Source organism: Chamaea fasciata, unplaced genomic scaffold (assembly GCF_029207755.1).
Source record: "Chamaea fasciata isolate MVZ Bird 193981 ecotype frontalis unplaced genomic scaffold, bChaFas1.0.hap1 SCAF_7, whole genome shotgun sequence".
Taxonomy (NCBI): domain Eukaryota; kingdom Metazoa; phylum Chordata; class Aves; order Passeriformes; family Sylviidae; genus Chamaea; species Chamaea fasciata.
This window is the reverse complement of record NW_027094092.1, coordinates 2,654,581-2,674,624: the sequence shown is the minus strand read 5'-3', so window position 1 is coordinate 2,674,624 and position 20,044 is coordinate 2,654,581. Positions and strand designations below refer to the sequence as shown.

General features: G+C 42.8%; 1 protein-coding gene across 3 annotated transcripts in view; it reads left to right on the top strand.

The window, feature by feature from the left end:
• The first annotated feature begins 1,009 nt into the window (after positions 1 to 1,009).
• The window catches only part of SYT9 (synaptotagmin 9), a 69,793-nt gene continuing 50,758 nt past the window's right edge, over positions 1,010 to 20,044 (top strand). For all 3 annotated transcript variants that reach the window (XM_066187217.1, XM_066187216.1, XM_066187220.1), the window contains exon 1: positions 1,010 to 1,243. In XM_066187217.1, the coding sequence (XP_066043314.1) occupies positions 1,096 to 1,243 (148 nt within the window). In that variant the 5' untranslated portion in view covers positions 1,010 to 1,095. The remainder of the gene's footprint in view (positions 1,244 to 20,044) is intronic.

Below are 20,044 nucleotides of genomic sequence, written 5' to 3'. Positions count from 1 at the left end.
GATGAGACACTTTTTTCTTTAAGAAGAAAAAAAGCTTCTACTAGAAGATGATGCTATTTCTAGAACCGTTTTCAGCTGTCTTTAAACAGGAGGCTGAACATCCACGCCAGTCTGAACTTTCTGAGCTCACCGCGGCTTTTGATATTTGCCTAAACTATTATAAAAGGGAGAAAGAGAGAGACAAATATGAAGTTAAATGGAGCAGCCAGTTCTCAGCTTTTCCCCTCATGACACCCACCAGCCTCCCAGCCTACAAACCCAGAAAGCGAAGCAGCACCTTACGAATATCCTACTCGTCAGGATAAACATGCCTAATGGCAGACATCTCCTCAGCCCCCACCTCCTCCGGGAAGGCTCTCCTGCCCTCCCCTCCAGCTACGGCTGGGTCTCAGGTGCCCGAGCTTTCCCAGCCGTGCTTTAACTCTTTTTTTTTTTAACCCGTCCACACGAATCCGCTGAATGAAGACCGCCGTTCCGCCCGGGGTACATCTCTAACATTCTCCCCTCCCGACTGCGAGGGCGCGCGTTCCGGAGAGCGAGGCACTCGCAGCCACACAGCCGAGCGAACGGGATCGCTGCCGAGCGGGAGCGGGCACCGAGGCACAAGGGCACACGGCCCGGGACGGCCCGGCGGAGCGCCGGGCCTGCGGACCACGGCCAGGCGGGGGACGGGGTTCTGCCCCTCCGGAGCCGCGGCCGGCTCCGCGCTCCGCCAGCCCCGCCGCCGCCTCTGAAGTTTCCGAGCGTGTGCGCCCGGGGCGCGGGGCAGTCCTGCCCCCGGGGCGGAGAGGGGCGCGGCGGCCCCCGCCCGCTCCCCCGCCGGCAGCGCTGCGCCAGCGCGCCTGGGCGGCCGCGGCGCCGCCGCTCCCCGCCCTCGCGTTCAACTGGTGGGACCCCCGTGCGCCCCCGGCCGCGGCACCGGGGGGAGCGGCGGGGCCCGGCCCGGCCCGGCCCGGCCCTGCCCGGCCCGGCGGGGCGGGCGCCGCCGGCTGAGGAGGATGCGGGCGGCGGCGCGGCGGCCGCAGGCGGGCGGCGGGCAGCGGCGCGGCGCCTGACCGCAGGGCTCCGCTCCGCTCCCGAGGATGCTGCGGGGCGATGCCCGGCGACAGGGAGGACGAGATCTGCCAGAAAGCGCTGCAGCTGCTGGCCGAGCTGTGCTCCGTCGGGGCGGTGGAGAACGAGAACTGCCGGGATTTCATCTACTACCTGCGGGACAGAGCCCGGCCCCGCCTCAGCGACTCAGGTACGGCCGCCGCCCTCGGGGGCGCGGGCACCGGCGGCCTCCCTCCGGCCCCGGCTGCGGGAGGAGGGCGAGCTCCCCCGAGCATCCCCGGGCGGCCGGGAGCCGCGGGGAGAGGCCTGCCGGCGCGGCGGGGGCTGCCCGGCAGCGGGCGGCCGCGCAGGGAACGCGGCGGCGGAAGGATGCTCCGGGGCCGCGGGGCTTCTCCCGGCCCCGCCGGGGGAGGACGGCGCTCCGGGCTCGGCGCCGCCGGGCTCGGGTTTAGCGGCCGGCGCTGGGGGAGATGCGGAGCCCGAGCCCGCAGCGCTCCCCGAGCCCGCGGCGGGTGCGGCAGCGCTGGGGGCGGGCGCGCAACTTTGCGCGGGCGCTGTCCGCCCGGAGCGGGTCGGAGCCGCCCTGCCCGGAGCCGCCGCCGCTCTGCTGCAGTGGCCGGGGCTGCCCCGCTGCTCCCCTGGCCCTCCCGGCGCTCGGGTGAAGCGACCAGGCGCTTCGTAGCTCGGCGTAACTGGAACGCGGTTTAACCCAACTCCCCTGCTCTGTATGGCGCAAGCTAAAAGGACTATTCCTCGCATTTCTGTTGCAGATGTGGGGGCTGTAGGTCTGGGCAGGATGTACAGTAGGTTGGTTTTCTTTGTGTTTGTCACGATTATGGTTTCCCCATCGTGGCATAACACTCTTACTTAAAAACTTTCACTTAAGGAAGCTTTCTCATAAGGGAGCTGAGCTCCAGCTGTGCAAAAACGTGAAAAGACTGAGGATCTGTCTCTGGATGCGAGGGAAAGGCACATTGCAATTTAGAGTAGGAGCTTATTAATTTGTTTGTTTTTTTTTTTTCTTTTTTTTACATCGTCAAGTTGAGTTTGCTCAGTACGAGGAGGAATTTAGTGAGTTAAGACAGAAGTTGATGAACGTTTGCAGTACTGGGAAGCCTTGCTGTTAGATCAGCCAGTCATCTCAGCACAGTCTTCATTGCTTCATTATCCTCCGAAATAAATCAGTCCGTTCAGCACAGGGCAGTCTAATGACACTCTGTTCTTAGATACTTTTCTGTAATTTGGTAGCCTGAAGTAACACTCAGAGTGCAACTTCCTGACATATCCTTGGATATGCTGAAGGCCTGGAGAAAACAAGTAAAACTAAGTAAAAAAATACTCGATGGAGGAAAAAGATGTGCTGTCACAGTAAATGAATAAGGAATTTTCCATCATTCAGCTTGCTCGTATCCAAAGCTATTTGCAGCCATTCTGGCTTTTCAGTACTTAAAATATTCAAATTGAAGTGAGTCATGCAATGTTTGATGGGGATTCTTTAAAAGTAGGCAAATTTAATTGTTTGGTTCATATAGGCAGATTTAATTACTTTGTTCATATAAGCAGTAATTTTTATGACAGACACCTGTGATTTTCTGTAATTTTTATTTACTAAAGGATCAGTCACATATTTGTATATCTGGTCATGATTCCAAAGCCGTCTTCTTAAGTCAGTGCTCACTTTGGATAAGAAACTACTTGAAATGCATATGGAGACTTTAACCTCCGCCACTTGGATAACAGCTTTTCAGATTTCTTTCAGAAGCTACCTGCTTTTTTTTCTTTCTTTTTTTTTTTTCATCAGCCTCGGGCAAAAAGAGTGCCTGGCATCTGTTTGGGAGTGATTTTAAAACATGGTGTGCTCAGTAAAAATTTATCACTTCTACCTAAAGATGAAAAAAAAAAAATTAAATAAATAAATTTAAAAAGTGTGTTTATCTCTACCTGTTTTGCTTGAACTGTTATTATACAACAGCCTCCCGGTGTTGTTGCGAACCTGCTCGATTACACAGAGCAGCAGTCCCTAACCTTCGCCAGCCAATGTGCAACAACAGTGAGCAATTATGCTGCAGGCAGCATCTTCCCATTGGCCTCAATCTGAACGTTTTTATTTTTTGCAGCTGCAGCCAGTCTCAGAGGGTCTAGCAGGCAACGTGCTGCCCATAAACCCTGACTTGGAAAATACTTCTGTGACGTAGTCATGTCAGGAATTTGTTAATTCACCCAATCTCATGTTTCTTTGATTAAAACATACTTGTTATCCCAGTATGGCAGTCCACCTGGTTTGTTCAGCTGATCCTTAGCTGTGGGGCTGTGGGCTGTAAGAAGACAGTGCACACGACTTCCGAAATCAAGCAATATGACTCACAGTGAGAGGGCAGAGGGGAAATGCATTGACCAAACCCAGCTGGCTTCACGTAGTGAGTTTCATTGACTTAACAAGGGCGAAACGGCCTTAAAAAGCCCTGACAGCTGATCTGTTCCCTTTCCAGCCACTAGAGGCCTAAAGAGGCATGTGAAGAAAAGTGGTGCTGAAGGACAGCGTCTCCTTATCGGAGCTGGGCAAAACACGAGGCTGTCCTTGTTCCAGCTTCCTGCCCCCACAAGTGTGAAGGTGACGTGCTCAGTCAGACTGAGTAACTGGCTCTTAGGCCACCCAAAACAGCAATCTATAAAGATCTACAGCGTCAGAGTGGAGAAAAGTGTGTGAATTTAAGTATCTGATGAGGTACATGACTAGGTATTGTACAGGAATTAATGTGTGGGGACGTGCTTTGAAAAGTGATTCGGAAATAAAGTGGCCACTTGCCTAAACCCAGTGACATGGTGGGTGCAGGCAGTTCTGCAGCACCTTTGGCTGAAGCCATTCCTGCATGTTGGCTCTCACCCCTGTCAGGACTTGTTAGAAAAACCCTGAGTGAGGGAAGGGAGGGAGCTGAGGGGCTGCTGAGCCTGGTGCCAGTGTTTGTGTGCAAGCTCAGCCTCCCGGCGCCCTTCAGTCCCAGCACGGAGCAGCCAGATCCCTGGAGATCCACTCCTCTCTTGCCTGACATCTGATGCACTTGGCTGTGTGGCTCCCTGCTGTCTGTGTGACTCAGGCCAGGAGGGGACTGGATGCTTGTGGTGCCCGCCACATCTCTATTTTTCAGATTTTCAGTATATTTCAGCCATTTCCCCCTGTTGTGAGGAGTGCTGCACGTGCTTCGAGCACGAGTGCAAAGGGCTAATGGGATCTGGGTTTAACACGCTGGTCCACTGGATTTCATGGGTGACACAAGTGAGTCAGATTTTAAGGCTTTTCAGCAAAACTAAAAATGCAAATAAGGCATTTAGTGAAAAGCCTTCAATTAGTTCAATAAGAGCTGTATGTCAGAGCAACCTTGAAAATCCCAAAAGGCATCCTTAAGCATTTAGATACCTTAATAAGCCAACTCGTTTTCTGTTACATTGTAAAATGTCAATAATATTTTTGTATCGCAGAAGGGCTTTATGAGGGTAAATTGCAAAGTCTGAACACATCAAGGATGTAATACATTCATAAAGGAGAGTGAGATGGACCTCTCAGAGATATTCAAGTAAAAACAGTGTTTGTCATATGGGCATTCGAAGACAATCCCTCCAGATCATGGAATGTCACCCCATGACACATGATTAAGCAAATATTGTAAAAGAGGAATGAGCAGAAGAATTCCTTCAATGCGTAAAAAAAGAAAAAATCCAGTAAACCAAAACAACAACGACAAAATCATGAAAGCAGAAAAAACTTGAGAGAGACTGACCATTAAAAGAAGAATTAAGACAAAAAAGCTCGTTATGAAAATAAGGGTTCTAACAAAACCCCAGGCCACTAATCATAGTGAACTTTCATTAATTTTGTAGTAGAAAAATGAATATAAATAAAAAGTAAAGTTTTCTTTTCTGTTGCTTTGGATTGCACATCTTGAGGATGAGCCATCAAGGTCTTATAATATTCTTAATTATGTTCTTCAAAGTTGACTAATAGATGCTAAAACAGAATACATGATGAGTACTGTGGGCATAGTGATGGCCATTAGGCATAAAGTATTTTACAGGTCATAAGTATGAGCTCAATATTTCACAGTGGCAGAAAGCCAGATTTTAGTCCTTGATGGAGGTGAAGATAGTTGACAGTCAAGAAATTAAAAAATCTGGGAGTGGAAATAGGATGGATATTGAAGACAAAATGTATGAGGAACTGCAGTTATGGTCTTGCAGTGCAATTTAGGCGCTTTAAGAATCAGTACTTTACTTTTTAATGTCTACTTTCAACTTCAGGACAGAGAAAAGCACAAAGAAACAAAAAGCCGAAGAGGCTTCCAGCCCTCTGGTGGAATGTGAGAGCCAAGGTTTTCTGTGGAGAGGGTTGTTCTCATAGGCTGCTCATTGCCTGAAAAACTAATACTTGCAATTAAATAGTATCTCAGAAAGTTTCCATTTTATTCGGAACTGAGTTGAAGAACAAAACCTGTCTTCAGAAAGTAGTTTGATTCCTTAAAAAGGTATTTTTAAATTTTTATACCTTAAATTATTTCCTGATTTGTTCTCACCACACCACTCTAATCTTCCAGGAACATATCAAGCTGCAGAGTTTCATCAGGATGCTAAATATATCTAGATTTATCTAGATAAATGCAAAAAGCATTTTCAAGTTTTAAAGATGGGAAAAACATTTGAGTGGGTGAAATAACTTCCAGTATGTTTTTTCTTTCTATTTTCCTCACTGTGAGCTGTTGCTTTCCATATTTTTTAATTTTCTTTTCCTGATAGTATTCAATGTGTCTTGCTAGTGCAAGACTTTGTAGGATAGAGGACAAGTGTGAATCGTATTTCCTCTCTTGAGGTCAAATAAATGCCACGTGTGAGGCCCAAGTTCCTTTGGGTTTTGAGAACCAAAGTGCTCTTTCAGGAGTTGAAAAAATTACAGCGATGTTATGTATTTTAGACTAAAAATAGTTATTCTTTTTCTCTTTTGAAAAGTCAGGAACAAGTTTGAAGAAGGTAAAAACAATTACTTCCTGTTGCTTGAATTCTAAAATGCTCTTCTAGTTGATTTCTCTCTAAGCAAAGAGGCTCTCAGAGACTTTCCTGTCATACCGGAGGAGTTTAATTTTGTGTTTTTCCTTGGAAATCTATTTTAAACAGAATGCTGAATTTTGAAACAAATTGTAGAAAAGAGCAGATCTTGTTCAAAGTACAGGGACTATATATGTGCTTAATAATGACTTGAAACTATAATTAAGGTAAATCAATTTAAATGAAAGTAAAGATTTTAGTTTATTATAATCACGTATCACATTTTTTCCTGGAATGCATTTTTGTTTTTTTCTGCAGGTAACCTAAAGAGTTATAGGTGTTTAAGTTGTGATTTACTCTTCAGACCCAGAGAAAAGGACGACTACAAAGATTTTCCTCATGATAAAACCGAGCTTTGATCAGGCTGGAACACAGTCATGTTAAATACTCTTCAGATATGAAAGAGCCCTGCTCTACTGAGATCACTTGATATTTTCCAGGCGTGCAAAGCAGCTGCCGTGGAGCAGCGCTTTAAACTAAGAAGCCAAACTTGAGGAAGTTTTCCGCAGTCCCTGTGACCAAACCTCACTCCATGGCTGTTCCTGGGCACTGTGGGGAGCAGAAATGTTTCAGTCTGTGAGAGAAAGGCAAGAGGAAGGTGACTTCCAGCCCTTCCTGGCCTCTGCATCCACGTTCAGTACGAGTGTGGAAAGTAGGAGCTTTCTGCGGCTTCCCTTTCCATTTTGGTTTTAGTCCTCACTTCTATGGGGATTTTACCAAATGTTTGTTGTTCCCGGTCTGCCCTTATACCCTGAAACTGTAACAATGTGTAACACTGTGTTAAACAGGCTGATGCCAACTACACCCCTTTGTATTCAACAGGAAAATATGTGTTTACTCAAAACAGAAATAATACTCATTTCCTGAAGTCTTTGCAAGCCCATTTGTGAAGCAATACTGCAAGTTAGAATGACATGCTAACTGAATCAGAAATCAGTTATCTCTACAGTCACACAGTTTATGCAAGTCTCTTCCAAGTGTGCAGTGAACATTAAGGAAAATGGGTTATTTTCAGCTGCGAGTAACAAAAGTATCTATCACTGAAAACAGCCTGAGGAGTAATGACCTTCGAAAATTAGGATGCCTAGATAGCACACAGGCTGTCTTACACCTGAATTCCTGTCCTAAGTGCCAGCTTTGCTGATGAAGAGCAATAGGTTAATGTAGCCCTTGTACATGCAAACTGGTTTTGCCACTAAATCTTGATCACTGTATTTGCCATAGCTCAGTTTCAATGGGAATTGCACATTCCTCGTAGATGGGGGGAGAGGGATAATGAATTTTGTCATCATGCTTTCCTTAGAGTTACCCATAATCTTTGTGCAGGCCACACTTTACATTTGTCAAAAAAAAAGCTCTGATTGCTTAAGCAGAGGTGCTGCTGTAACAGATTTATGGGTTATTAATTTATAAAATATAACAAATTTATGGGTTATTAAATGGGTTATAAAAATCCCATGAACTTGCATGACAATAATGACATTTTTATAGAGTTTTATTACAGTAGAATGCTGAATTGTTAGGTATTTGTGTGATCCACACATTTAGTGACCCAACTACAAACAATCAGCCACACATCCCCCCAAATAGCTTTCTGGAAAATTCCTTTCCAAAATAATTTGTGTGAGTTTAATTACACTGACAATTCAGGGACCTAGAAATGTAAGTCCAAAATTATTGCTGTCATAACAGCAGATCTGCTTAAACTCAGTCTCGAGGCTGTGCCGCTCTGTACCAGCTTTGATGTGCAATATGTAGAGGCTGAGCACAAACTGCAATTTATGTATTTTTGTTTTAAACCACATTTCCAGGGTTTAGCTCTTCCCCCGCTGAAAATAATGATCATTGTTGATGTAGTGCAAAGCTGTACTTAAGAACATTGTGCTGTACATCTTTTGCTGTATTTTGTCATTCATTTAAGCTCTTCTGTGGCTTTATTTAGACCAAAGAGATAAAGAGAGATTATTTTGACCTAAAGCTTTATGGCCCTTTCATATTGCTAACAAAATTTTAGTCTAAGGGATAAGAATTTAGAATAATTAATTACAGATGCTGTCAGTTGCAACTGCAGCTCCTGAAGTTCATCGTTTTACAAGATCAATCTTTTTTGCATGCTTTGTAGTACTGTTAAGTAGAGAGTACTTGATCCATTTATTTGGAGAGTACGGAAAGAAAGTGTTATGTATAACAGGTGGTGGTTTGCACGTTTCTTAGGTTTGCTATCGTAGTCACACTGGGTATTTTGTGGCTTAAGCTGCTCAAGACATTCAGCTGCCTCTCATTTTTTTGGATTTAGGCATTCATTAGCCAAGTGAGATCAATTTGGCTTCCTGTGGCGGGCATGTACGCTGCAGGATTTGATCTTGTGTATCTCCCAAGGTTAGCTGGAATTCAGAAATGCAGTAGATGCAGTCGAAACTGGCGTGTGCGTGTGTATGTTTTCAGCCGATTTACAGTTGATGTGTGTCTACCAAAGCTAAATGTTGGAAGAGTCTGTAATCTGTCAGAAAAAGATTTCAAATTATTGCTGCAAATCCACCATGCAGACAAAAAAAGAAAGTTTCAGGCACTGATGATTTTGGAGTTAAAACTTTCAAGGGGCTTTTTCAAAAACCTTCCAAATTTCTTCTTAAAAGAAGAAGAATGAGGATTTGAAATAGGATAATTCATGCCAGGATACTTCGTCACTTTCTTTTTGTTCCTGTTGAGTTTCACATGCACACAGAGAGAAAGCCTTGCTGACTTCCCTTGGATATACATTTCTTCAGTTCTTTGCATGTTCATCAGGGAGCTTGTTTAGAATATCCTAGTTCTGTCTTACAGTCTGTGAAACTCCCTAAATACTTCCTTTCCCCCTGTGATGGACCTTTCCTGTGTGTATACAAAGCACTAATATTTATCTTTGAAAATTTCTTCTGGTAAACCAGTCTTCATCATTCCCATCCAGGCTAGGTTTTGCCTGGTTCCTCCGTCCTTTTTCTGAATTATGTTTGTATTTACACCAGTGTTCCACGTGTTTCCCCATCAGGGTGTTCCCACTCCAGTTCTCAAGCAGCATCTCATTTTATTTACTGCCCCATTTTTAATCTCTTTAATTCATCTCTGGTTTAGTTCTCTGCCTCCGGCAACATAGTTTGTTTTCTTCTCACATTTAGTGAAAATTCAAAATGCAGTAAGAGTTTCAGTAGCTGTGTAATCAGTCAGGACATAAAGTTTGACCCATCTTACACACTTCTTGTCTCGCCGGGCATCTATCTGCAGATACATAAAATTCCTTTAGAGTTCCTTCTTAAAACCTTCTGCTTCTTTTGTCCTTTGCAAGATGTTCATGGCTCTGGAGTTCATGGTTTTACCAGTACATATTAAGACATCCCAAAAGCTGTTTCTCACATGTATCCAATTTTATAAATAATTACAACTTGTAATTCCATACAAATTATCCCACTATTATAGAAAGGAATGTACAATGCAAATTAGAAAATTATCAATGAGACCAACAGTCTTATGATCTTCTGTTTCCATTTGTAGCAGCTGTTTTACCCATTTAAAAGAGGAGTTTATTTTTTTTTTCCCCTAGAGAAGTGAAATGGATAAGATTAATGCCTAGTTATTCCATCTCTTTTTGGGAAGCCTCCCCTAAATATGCTGATCTCAAGTACTCATTATGCTAAGTTCTCTCTGCACAGCATAAAGGAAAAGAGTTTCCTGAGCCTGGCTGCAGGGAAGTGCAGCAGGTATTGAGTTGTTCTTGCTGAGTGCTGTTCCTATTCCCTGTAGTAGGGCTGATGTAGGATACGTGTAGCAGTGACATTATCTGCTGTAAAGAGGTTTTAGGTCCATTAGTAACTAAATACAAGAGAAAACAGATCGGGTATTGCTTCAAAAATAGGTAAAGCTCTGAAGAGAAAATTTTATTATCAGTACAATGCTATTTTTTTTGGAGCTATACCAATTTACCCGGGGTAATACAAGACACAAATCTAAACCAGTTGCTCAAATTTTGTTTGCTTCTGTGATTGTGCTCTCTCCTGCAATAGATCATGCCATCAAGAAAGGTTCCTGTTTCTCCAGATGCCACTAAGGCATCCATGATAACAAAAGTCTAATGTAAACTTTGCTTCCTTTTTGTTTTCATTTTAATATTTCGACAAATATTAAAGATGACTTCTGAGTTAAAAAAAGAGCAGAGGTGAGAAATTAGGCTTAGCAGGTAAACAGAAGGTGAGGGGCTGACCCAGTTTTGTCCATTTGTTTTGTTTGTTCTAAGTTCTTGGGTGTTTCACAAACAAAAAGTGGTGAAACCTGGAGGTGCAGCAGGCGTGAGCGTGGTGCCTGTCACTTATTCTGCTCAGGAGATGGACCTGAGAAGCAGAACAGGCAGCCAGACCTCTGGAGAGAAGTAAAATATTCCTAAGGGACCAAAGAGCACCAAGCAGACTTGCTGTCGCTTGGAAATTAGAGTTAGCAGAGTTGAAGCCTGGGGTTCTGGGGACCTGCCTGTGGGGACACAGTGGGCAGGAAATGCTGTGGATATATCGTGTTATACCTCTGTTGAAGGAATTTCTATTTCTGTTTTATATTACACTAAAACTTGCCTTTTTTGTCTTGATTTTTGAGGCCTTTTGAGTTTCTGTGTGGAGTTTGCTGTAGAAAAAAAAAAAAACCAATACAGGTAAAGCAGATCTGTCCAAATTCTTTGTCTGCCTTGGGGGCCCTATCACTGGTTTGTTCGTTGACTGGTGGGTTTTTTGTGTGTTCAGTACCCAGTAAGCCAGCCTGAAAAATTGTTATTTGATGCTAGCATTCGGGCTGTGGTTAATCAGGAAAGAGAAAGCTTGGCTTCCCCTAATATGGAAAAACTGTCACCTTGACTCTTCCCTGTGCAGCAGCATCACTGTTCCTGCTAGCTTCTCTTAGCTGCAGAAGGTGTAACATTTTTATATCTGCTCTCATTCTCAAGTTAATGTCTTGTTCCTGCCTACCTTATTCGTTCTGTACCTGTCTCTTGTTCTGTTGTCATTGTGTCATAAAGAGCGAATTGACTAGTCAAGATGATTTCTTTCCTGCTGCTGCTAGGAGGCAGTGATGATAAAATAGCTAAAAGCGGTTCCCAAAATAGCAGTGCACAGGTATAGGTTTGCCAGAGTGATTTGATAGTGATTACTCTATCGGTCCTTCTGTAATGTTACAAGTCAGACCCAGCACTGGGAACAAAAACTGCTCTTTCTTCCTTTGATAGATTTTTCTTCCTTCTTTTCTCCTTTTCTTGGGAGCTGGAAGCCGGGACAGGCCTTAATAGCAACAGGACCAGCAGCATCTTCAGCCACTTCAACTTTTCTTTCCTTCCCAGATTAGGGCGAAGCAGTTTTTCATCTTCAGGAACATCTAAAATTCAGTCTCGGGATTCACTTCTTATCCTAAAGCCTCTGTGCTCTGAGAGATGAAGCAGTAATTTTGTTAAAATGGAAGGCTTGGGATTTAACATTTTTGGTCGCTTGGCAGTTTTACCTCCCCTTTTTCTGTACCCCTCTTTATGTGGAAGATTTCCAGTGGTAGTTGTTGCCATGGCACTAAGCGGGACGAGGTGTCTCCTCCAGTCTCAAAACTGGATGTTTACGGCCGTACTGTGAAAAATTATCCCTTCTGACAACTCGGAGTTGTTTACGCAGAATTAACACACCGCTCCTCTTCTTCCAAAATGGAGAGAGGCTCTTCAGGACATTCCCTGTGTGTCAAGACAAATGTGAGCTTCAGCAGTACTGGAAGAGCCTCAGAATTAGCTCTGTCCTTCCACTCCCTCGTTAGCTGTTCAAATGAACAACCGCTTCACGCCCTGCCGAGCAGCTGATTGGCCTTGGAGGGAAGAAGCATCTGAAGCAGTATTAATGTTTCATTCAAAATCATCAGAGCCAGGGAGGAAGGGAATTAGGGAATTCAAAACCCCAAATCAGTACTGCCTTTTATTTCACCAGGTCCTGTTCCCTTGAGGAGCATCTCTAATTTTCTCCCACACTGGATTTCCTATCAGGACGGTCTTACTGCCTTTGTGAGATGTTTTTGCCAAGGGTGAATTTAACAGCTCTTTTCCCTTTGCTTTTCTTTCTCCCATTGTCTGCTTCTTTCCCCCAGCCCTGTTGACAGTATCTGCTGTGACATACGCTGTACAGGAGATGGAGAGACAAAGACAACGTGCAGTCCCTCCATCCTCTGTTCCTTTCCTTTCTCAAGTCTTCTCTGCTGCATCAAGGCCAGTGAAAATCCCTTTTTATTTTCTCACCAAGCAAAGCAGATCAGAAAGCTGAAAAATTAGTGGCTTAAAATGCTATCTCAAAGATATGTGAGCAAACTGGATGGGATAAAGCAATCAGTGAAGGAGTGTGGTGGATTGCATGACAGCAAGAACAGCCAGCTGCATCTGGGAAATTTGTAAGTCCTTGGACTCCAGCAGTATAAAACTTCCCAAGCTGTAAAAGAAGAGCAATTCTTTCTTTTTTTGTGGCAGTGCCAGCGGTTTGAAACGTGGTTGGCAACTAATAATGGCAGTCACAGAATCAGTGACATTAAAAGAAACATCACCTCACAGTGGGTATTCACGTGAGCTCTTGGATTCATTGTACGTAGTATAGCACGTGCTGGGGTTGTTAAACCTGCAGATGTTGCTAACAAATAAAAATAATTTCATTAGGACAGGAATAGAAAAAATGTTAAATACAGAAGTGTTGCATAACCAGCCTTGATGAGCAGGGGAGCACCCCTTTTTGCAGCCTTTCAAGAAGCAAAGAGATCCTAAATCCCTCGGTCATCCTGAGATAAATATTAATACTGTTGTTTTTAAAAACACCAATGTTGCTTATTCTTTTACCTGTGAGCCTTTGGAAAAAAAAAAAAATAAGGTGAAAAAGCAAGCTTTGACAGAGTATTTCCTGACTCAGCAGTTGAATGAAAGGAGTGATGCTGACGCACTTGGTTCAAGGTAACGGAAGGACTTCACCCCAGCTGAGGAGGACTGTGAACACACAGAACAGCACAGGAGGTGCTTGCCTGTAAATCCTGCTAATCAAATACTGCTCAACAATGTGCTAATTCAAATGTGTTTGACTCAGGGATTTTTTTTTCTAGAGACAGGAGTCATGTTTTAGTTGGCTGCAATAGATTACTGCTTGGGGACTGTGAAAACTAAGGCTGTTTTTTTAATTTTTCCAGGCACATGAGATGTGATCTTGTAGGAATCTGTCAATGCTGATTTTCTCCACCCTTTCAGCTGCTTTTTCGGTACTGATATGCAGTAAAAATTCCATCAAATGCCCTGTCTGTACTCAGCAGAGAAAGCAGGGCATGTCTCAAGTGTGATGTCAGTAAAGCATGGAGCAGAAAACGGCCTAAAAAGCGGCCAAGAGAAAACAGTGGGCCCAAGGATTTAGGTGGAAAGTAGCCTGCCTGAATATGGCTCAATCTATTTTCATAGCAAACACAAAATAAGAGCCTGGGCTTTGCTGGGGCCTCTCAGCACTTCACTCTTATAAATAATAAACAGAATACATTTTCCTCCTTGTGTGGGTTAGCAAATAGAAATGTGCCTCTGTTATCAGCAAGGAAGCCATGATTCAGAGGCAGTGATTTTGTGGAATACACATTCAAGTGGGACTAAATAAAAGCATAAGGAGGATTTCGAAACTTCCATTTCTGTGCTGGGTTTCATATGTTTAGCTATGGAATTTATTCATGATACCTTTTTGCAAGCCTGGATTTATATTCTCAGACTCAAATCATGCCACTCACTCCAGCCCGTGTCTGACACAGCAACAGCTCTAACAGGGTAATTTTAGGTAATCTTTTGCATATCCCAGCATTTTTCCGTTTACTGCCCCATTTGCAGCATAATTTCAGAGTTTTGAGTGTTTGCTTTCATGGCCTTGCAAATGCACATCTTGGTGTGACACCCTCTGAGACTGAAACTGAAAGGAATATGGTCATGGTAATCCTGTTCACATTATTGGAGCAGAAATGCTGAAAAAACCATATTTTTCTTGGAGAGGGACATGTTTCTAATGTGCCCTATTTCCAGTTTGTGTGCCCCTCACATTTGGGAATAAAGGGTGTATTTTTACTGGCTCTATTTACTTGCTCTTAAGGATATCCATTTGTTTATTCATTTCAGTATATCTCAATGTTTGTTGTGCTCATGTTTAGTATAATTACAGAATTAATTACCCCACTCCTTCTATGAAAGTCCTCTAGAGAAATTACAATGGGTAACTGTACTCAACAACCCACTAACAGCATAACTTTCACAAGTCTGGAAGCTGGAACATGCAGTTCTTGGAAGTGCTTGTTGTTTTTGTCAGTTTTTTTCTTAATGAATGTAATTTCAAACTTACAAGTGAAAAGTTTTCTATTTTCCTAACACTCACATTTGGTCATTCAAAAAATTATTAGAATCATCTGAGAATCAACCAGATGGTGGGAAACATTTTGATTTTAAGGACATGGCATCGCAGGGACTTCTTGAGGAAAGGATGTGTACAAGCACCTGAGTCTAACGAAAAGATTTAAAGTAATGTCCATGTAATTCAGTTTTAGGTATATTTTTTCCTAACATAATCAAGCAATCAGATGAGTGATTTTGTTTTGTTCTTTCAACCCTATTTTCTTTATTTATTTTGAGGGGCCATGTGGAGCCAGGATAAGAAGTAGATATTGGTGGGTGCATTATCCACCTGTGTTGGATGACAAGGAAAAAAGTACCAAGTTCTCAAAAAAAAATACCCTAAAATCATTCCACTGAAGTGGCTGAAAAGTTAGCAAATCCCATCAGAGTATTCCAGCTAGCAAGAAAAGTGGGATGTAGCTGTCTCTGGAGGAATGAGAACCCCCATTACTATTTTCAGAGACCAGAAGATGAAAAAATTGTGGCTATAAATTTACCATCCATTGTGTTTGTTTTTCCTTTAGAAGTAGCAGAACTTTTTAAGTTCTTCAAAGCCAAGGAATCCCCCCAGATCTGAGAGCAATCCAGCTGAGCAAGTCTTGGGGGAGGAGAGAAAACATGAAAGCTCAGTGTTTCCATGCTGTTCTCCTAGGCATCCCACAGCAGTGGTGTTCTGGTTTCTAGGAACAAGGGGCTGACACCAACATCTCCTTTACAGTCCTTGTAATTCTGGGCGGGACATGAGGAGAGCAGTGGTTCTCCCCTTGGAACAGGCCCAAGGAAAAGCAGCCATGAGTCTGCAAGAAGAAGGTTTCAAGGCTGATGGTCCCTTCTCTACATCCCATTTGTTTGTGTGCATCATGTGAAAAGTTTATCACTGATTATAATTGAACTCATCTTAAAAAAAACTGTGCCGTAACCCGTGATTATAATTTCTCTCTCTGGTAAGGTTGTTTATCTTCTCTTTCTTGTTTATTGCTTGAGTGAAGCTAGCACATTTGAAATTCTGTTTTAGAAGAAGTAGGATACTGTGCAACTGGTGGTATTTCACTGCAGAATAACCCCCAGAGGGATTTGTAATCCCCTGGTACTATCATCCAATAGTGAGCCAAATTGAATAATAAGCTTGGTGCTATGAATTCAGCCTCATATTCAGCCTCATTCTGCATTGGTTAGCATTGCCTAGAAATTAATTATTACTCAGTATTTATGCTATCAATGACATCCAGAGTCTGTCCTAAACGCGCTGGAGCAGCTGGCAGCAGCAGCAATATATGTACGTGAAAATATTTCGTTCTCCCTCTATAAATATGTGCTGTAGACTGTCTTTTAAAGAAATTGTTACTGCATCTTCCCCATAGCTGAACCCAACCAGACAGTACATGCTGGACATCAGTCAAAGATGCACAATGACACATAGTTTGCTATTAGTGTTTACAGGATTTGGAATGTCGTAATTGATTTTGGCACTGAAAGTGCAGTCTGGTAAATTGCTTGTCACCCTTGTTCCATCCCCAGTCTCATTGAGAATCTCATATGCAATTAACTGTAATTGCTATACTGTATTTATTCTAAAGCACACAGCACACTACTGGTTTGCTGTTTGGTTCTCAAAAATGGTGAGTTAATTGCTTACAAAAACACAACTCAAAATAAGGGGACCTTTGTGCCGAGGGACTTTTCTTCAGAGAAGAAAGCTGTAGAGACTTTAACATCGCTCATGTTCCAAACTCATGGCCCTCCTGGACTTGAAATCTCCCTGACTTCAGGGACAGCAACTTGTGCGTGAAGGCACGGCAAGTCAAGCTCCAGTACCAACTTGTGGGACACAGCAAGAGGGGCTGGATTCTCTGTGCACCAGGGTGGGTATGGACCAAAGTTAACAAGTTCTTGTGCTGTCTGTAAGACAGAGCAATTCGTTTTGCATGTGGAACTGGACAGGAATTCTTTAAGGGAATGTATTTGTTCCACAACCTCTAGGTCACAAGGTAGAAGCAGCACTGAATGGCTCGCATGAATTCCTCTGCCAGTTTATCCTGGCAATATTTTCTGTTTAAACAGCCAAGGCTCCAGAATTAGCATGGACTGTCTAGAATCCTCAATAAAACAAAGAGCTTTGCCAAGAAACAGTCTAGGACAAAAAAAAAAAAGGAAAAAAAGAAAAAAAGGTGAAGCCCTTCTCACTGGTCAACAACAGGAATCTGCAAAATTTTGCTTCCCAGGAATGAAGAGCCGCATTGTCTCCTGCTGTCATCCAGTGGCTGGATGCTGGAGGACAGGTCCAGTTCTCAAGTTTAGAATGAGAGCGCCTGCTCTTTTCATGTGGTGGTGGATTGTTCAAGAAAGACCTAATCAGAAATTTCCTTGCTGTCCTTGCTAAAGCATAGATCTTCAGTTCCTCCTGTTAAGAAACTAGCTGTTCTAATTTTTTCTGGAGAAAATCATTTCAGGAGGTAAGATACAGATCGAGCTAAATTAAATTAATTAAAGAAAATGCAAATCCAGTAGAATACATTTTCTAGTAGAGAGTGTAGATTCTACTTGCTGCAAGCAGAAAATATCTCCAAGAGTCTGGATATGACAAATAGTGACAATAATTGTGCATCTAAGACATTAAAAATATCTTCTATCAGAATCCTGGGTGAAAAGAGGAATTTTATTTTTTTTTTAAACTCTTGCAAATTAAAAAGCAAGCCTAAATACCATGGACTGATTTCCAGGATACTCAGACTAGTTTGGATCTTGCTTTTAATCCTGTTAATTATTTTGCTATTCTCCATTTAATTAATTATCAGATTAAGGTTCTTATGTAATATGTAAAATGGCGTTTTGATAATAAAAGATTATAAAAGAAACGTTGCGGAGTTTGCTTCAGAAGAAAGCGCAGCAAGATTGAAATCTGCAGAATTCCAACTTGAGAGAGGCTATTAACTATGATAGCAACTGCATGTGCCATTAAAATGGCATATTCCACAAGAAAATGGAGTGCGTCACTTGGGGCATGGAAGACAACTACGCATCTTTACTGTAGCAATCATTTAAGATTGTACATAAATACCATTCCTAGGATTTTCTGCTTAGATCTTCCAGAATTGCTGTATCCATCAAAACCTCTATTTCAGTTTTTTTTTTAATTACGGATGTTGATTATAATTGATATCCTTGAAAGGAAGGACATTAACCAGAGAAAGGCCAACAAGATGATTAGAGAGATGGGGCTCTCCTACAAGGAAAAGCTGAGAAAATTGGGTTTGATCAGCCCAGAAAAGAGAAGGTGACTTAATTGTGGCCTTCCAGTACCTGAACGGAGCCCACAAGAAAGAGGGAGAGGGACTTCTTACAAGGGCCTGTAGTGACAGGACAAAGGGAAATGGCTTCACACTGGATGAGAGTAAGTTTAGGTTAGATATTAGGAAAGATTTCTTTGCTGTGAGGATGGTGAGGCCCAGAGAAGTTGTGAGTGACTCATCCTTGGAAGTGTCCCAGGCCAGGTTGGATGGAGCTCTGAGCAACCTGGTCTTTTGGAAAGTGTCCCTGTCCTTGGCAGATGGTTTGGAAGTAGATGATTTTTAAGGTCCCTTCCAAACCAAACCATTCTATGATTCATTTTATTTCAGTCTTCCTGGAATCTACTCTGGGAAAAAAAAAAATCTTCTGTTTTACAGCCTAAGAAGTGACGCTCAGCATGAGTTTTTTACTCTGCAGGGTTAGTGACGTGGCTTTTCAGCTGCCTGTATCACTTTCCTTCTCCAAAATCTGTTCATCCTCTCAGTGCTTCACGTGTTGGCCGTGTGCCTGCCGCCTCCCAGAAAGCAGGTGCACTTGGAGAGATGACAGCTCTCTCAGGACTCAGTTATTTAATTAACTCGTTTTTAACTGGATTATTTGAAAGAGCTATCCCATCTGTCTAGTGGTCAATACCTTGCTTGTGTGCTAAGCAATGCTTGTCAGACTCCCTGCGTCCCTTTTACTCAGTGGCATCACGCTTCTCTAGAAGCAACTGGAAAGTTTCTGGACTCACAGTGAGGAGTGAGAAGATCCAGGTTCCATTTTTAACTTTTCAAACTCTTTTACAAACGCTCACCTTGAGAACTGTGCTGCATCTTGGCTTTCTGCTCCTATTTCTAAAAAGACCTTTAAGTAACTTTGACATTTATAAAGGGAGAAGCTACTTAGTGATAAACAGTTTAATCACTAAGAAAATTTAACAGCTTTGTCCTACAGTCTACTTGCTATTGTGAATAGAAAAACAAACAATTCTTCAAATATCCACTAGGGTTTCTGAACACATTTCTGCGCTGTTTACATTCCATTAACATTCTTCAGATACAGATTTACTCACAGTGGTTTTAACTGTGTGTATCCAGGCACATTTTGATCCTTTCTCGCAGCTTTAATGAGTAAATCTTGATTAAAAATAAATAAATAAAAAAATTACTTATCAACAATGGCAGATTCATTGATTATTTAAATAAGGACAGAAGGGTGTCACGTGTCAGATATCTAGCAGAGGTCACTAAACTTAAATAAAGACTGAAAAAATAGCTTGCAAATTGTTCTTTAAAACATTATAAATTAACGTCTTTCCAATTAAAAATCTGGATTTTCGTATCTTTTCCTGTTCATATGATATTTGAAAGCACGAGAGAAAAATATTTCTAATGGACTTTCATGTCATAATCCAAGAGGTCAAGAGGCATATTCTAAGTTAATGGACATTAATGAAGTAGCTGTGCATCAGAGAGGTGGTCTGGAGTCTTGGACAAGAAAGGTGTCAATTCCTTTTCTTTATCACTCCTGAAGAGTAATTAAATGACTCCTTAAATCAGGGTCTCATTGGTCCTTAGATGGTTTAGCCTTGTAATTCTGAGGTCACTGTGACTGATGACTGATGATTTCTTCATTGAATCACAGTGTAGGATCTTTCAGGGTGAAAAAGACCCTTTAAGATCATGGAGTCCAACTCTTAACCCAGCACTGCAAATTCCACCACTAAGCCTGTCCCTGAGTGCCAAGGTGCCATGTCTGGACACCTTTTAAACACCTCCAGGGATGGTGGAGCAGAACCTGTAAGGTCAAGGAGGGAAGCTTGCTCACACAGCTCCTTACAGCTCCAGCAAAACAGAGCAAGGAACTGTGGCTCCAGCCATACAGATACAGCCTGCTCATCATTAGTCATTTTTTAGACCACCAAAGCCCTACAGGCAACATCATTTATTAAGCCTACATCGGTGGTCAATTTATATGTATTTAATACATCAGAATCTTTCTTTCCTCTCATGCTGATGTATCTTAGACTTGGGATGGTCATGTGTGAGTGTGTATGACAGAGGGGAGGGATGGAGAGAGGGAGAACAGAAAGCAAAGGAGAAACTTCTGAACACACAAACCAGTGTAAATGGGTGTGGATTCATCTGCAGTACTGGAAAAATGGAGAGTATGAAGTGTGCCTGTTCATTTTCATAGAGGGAA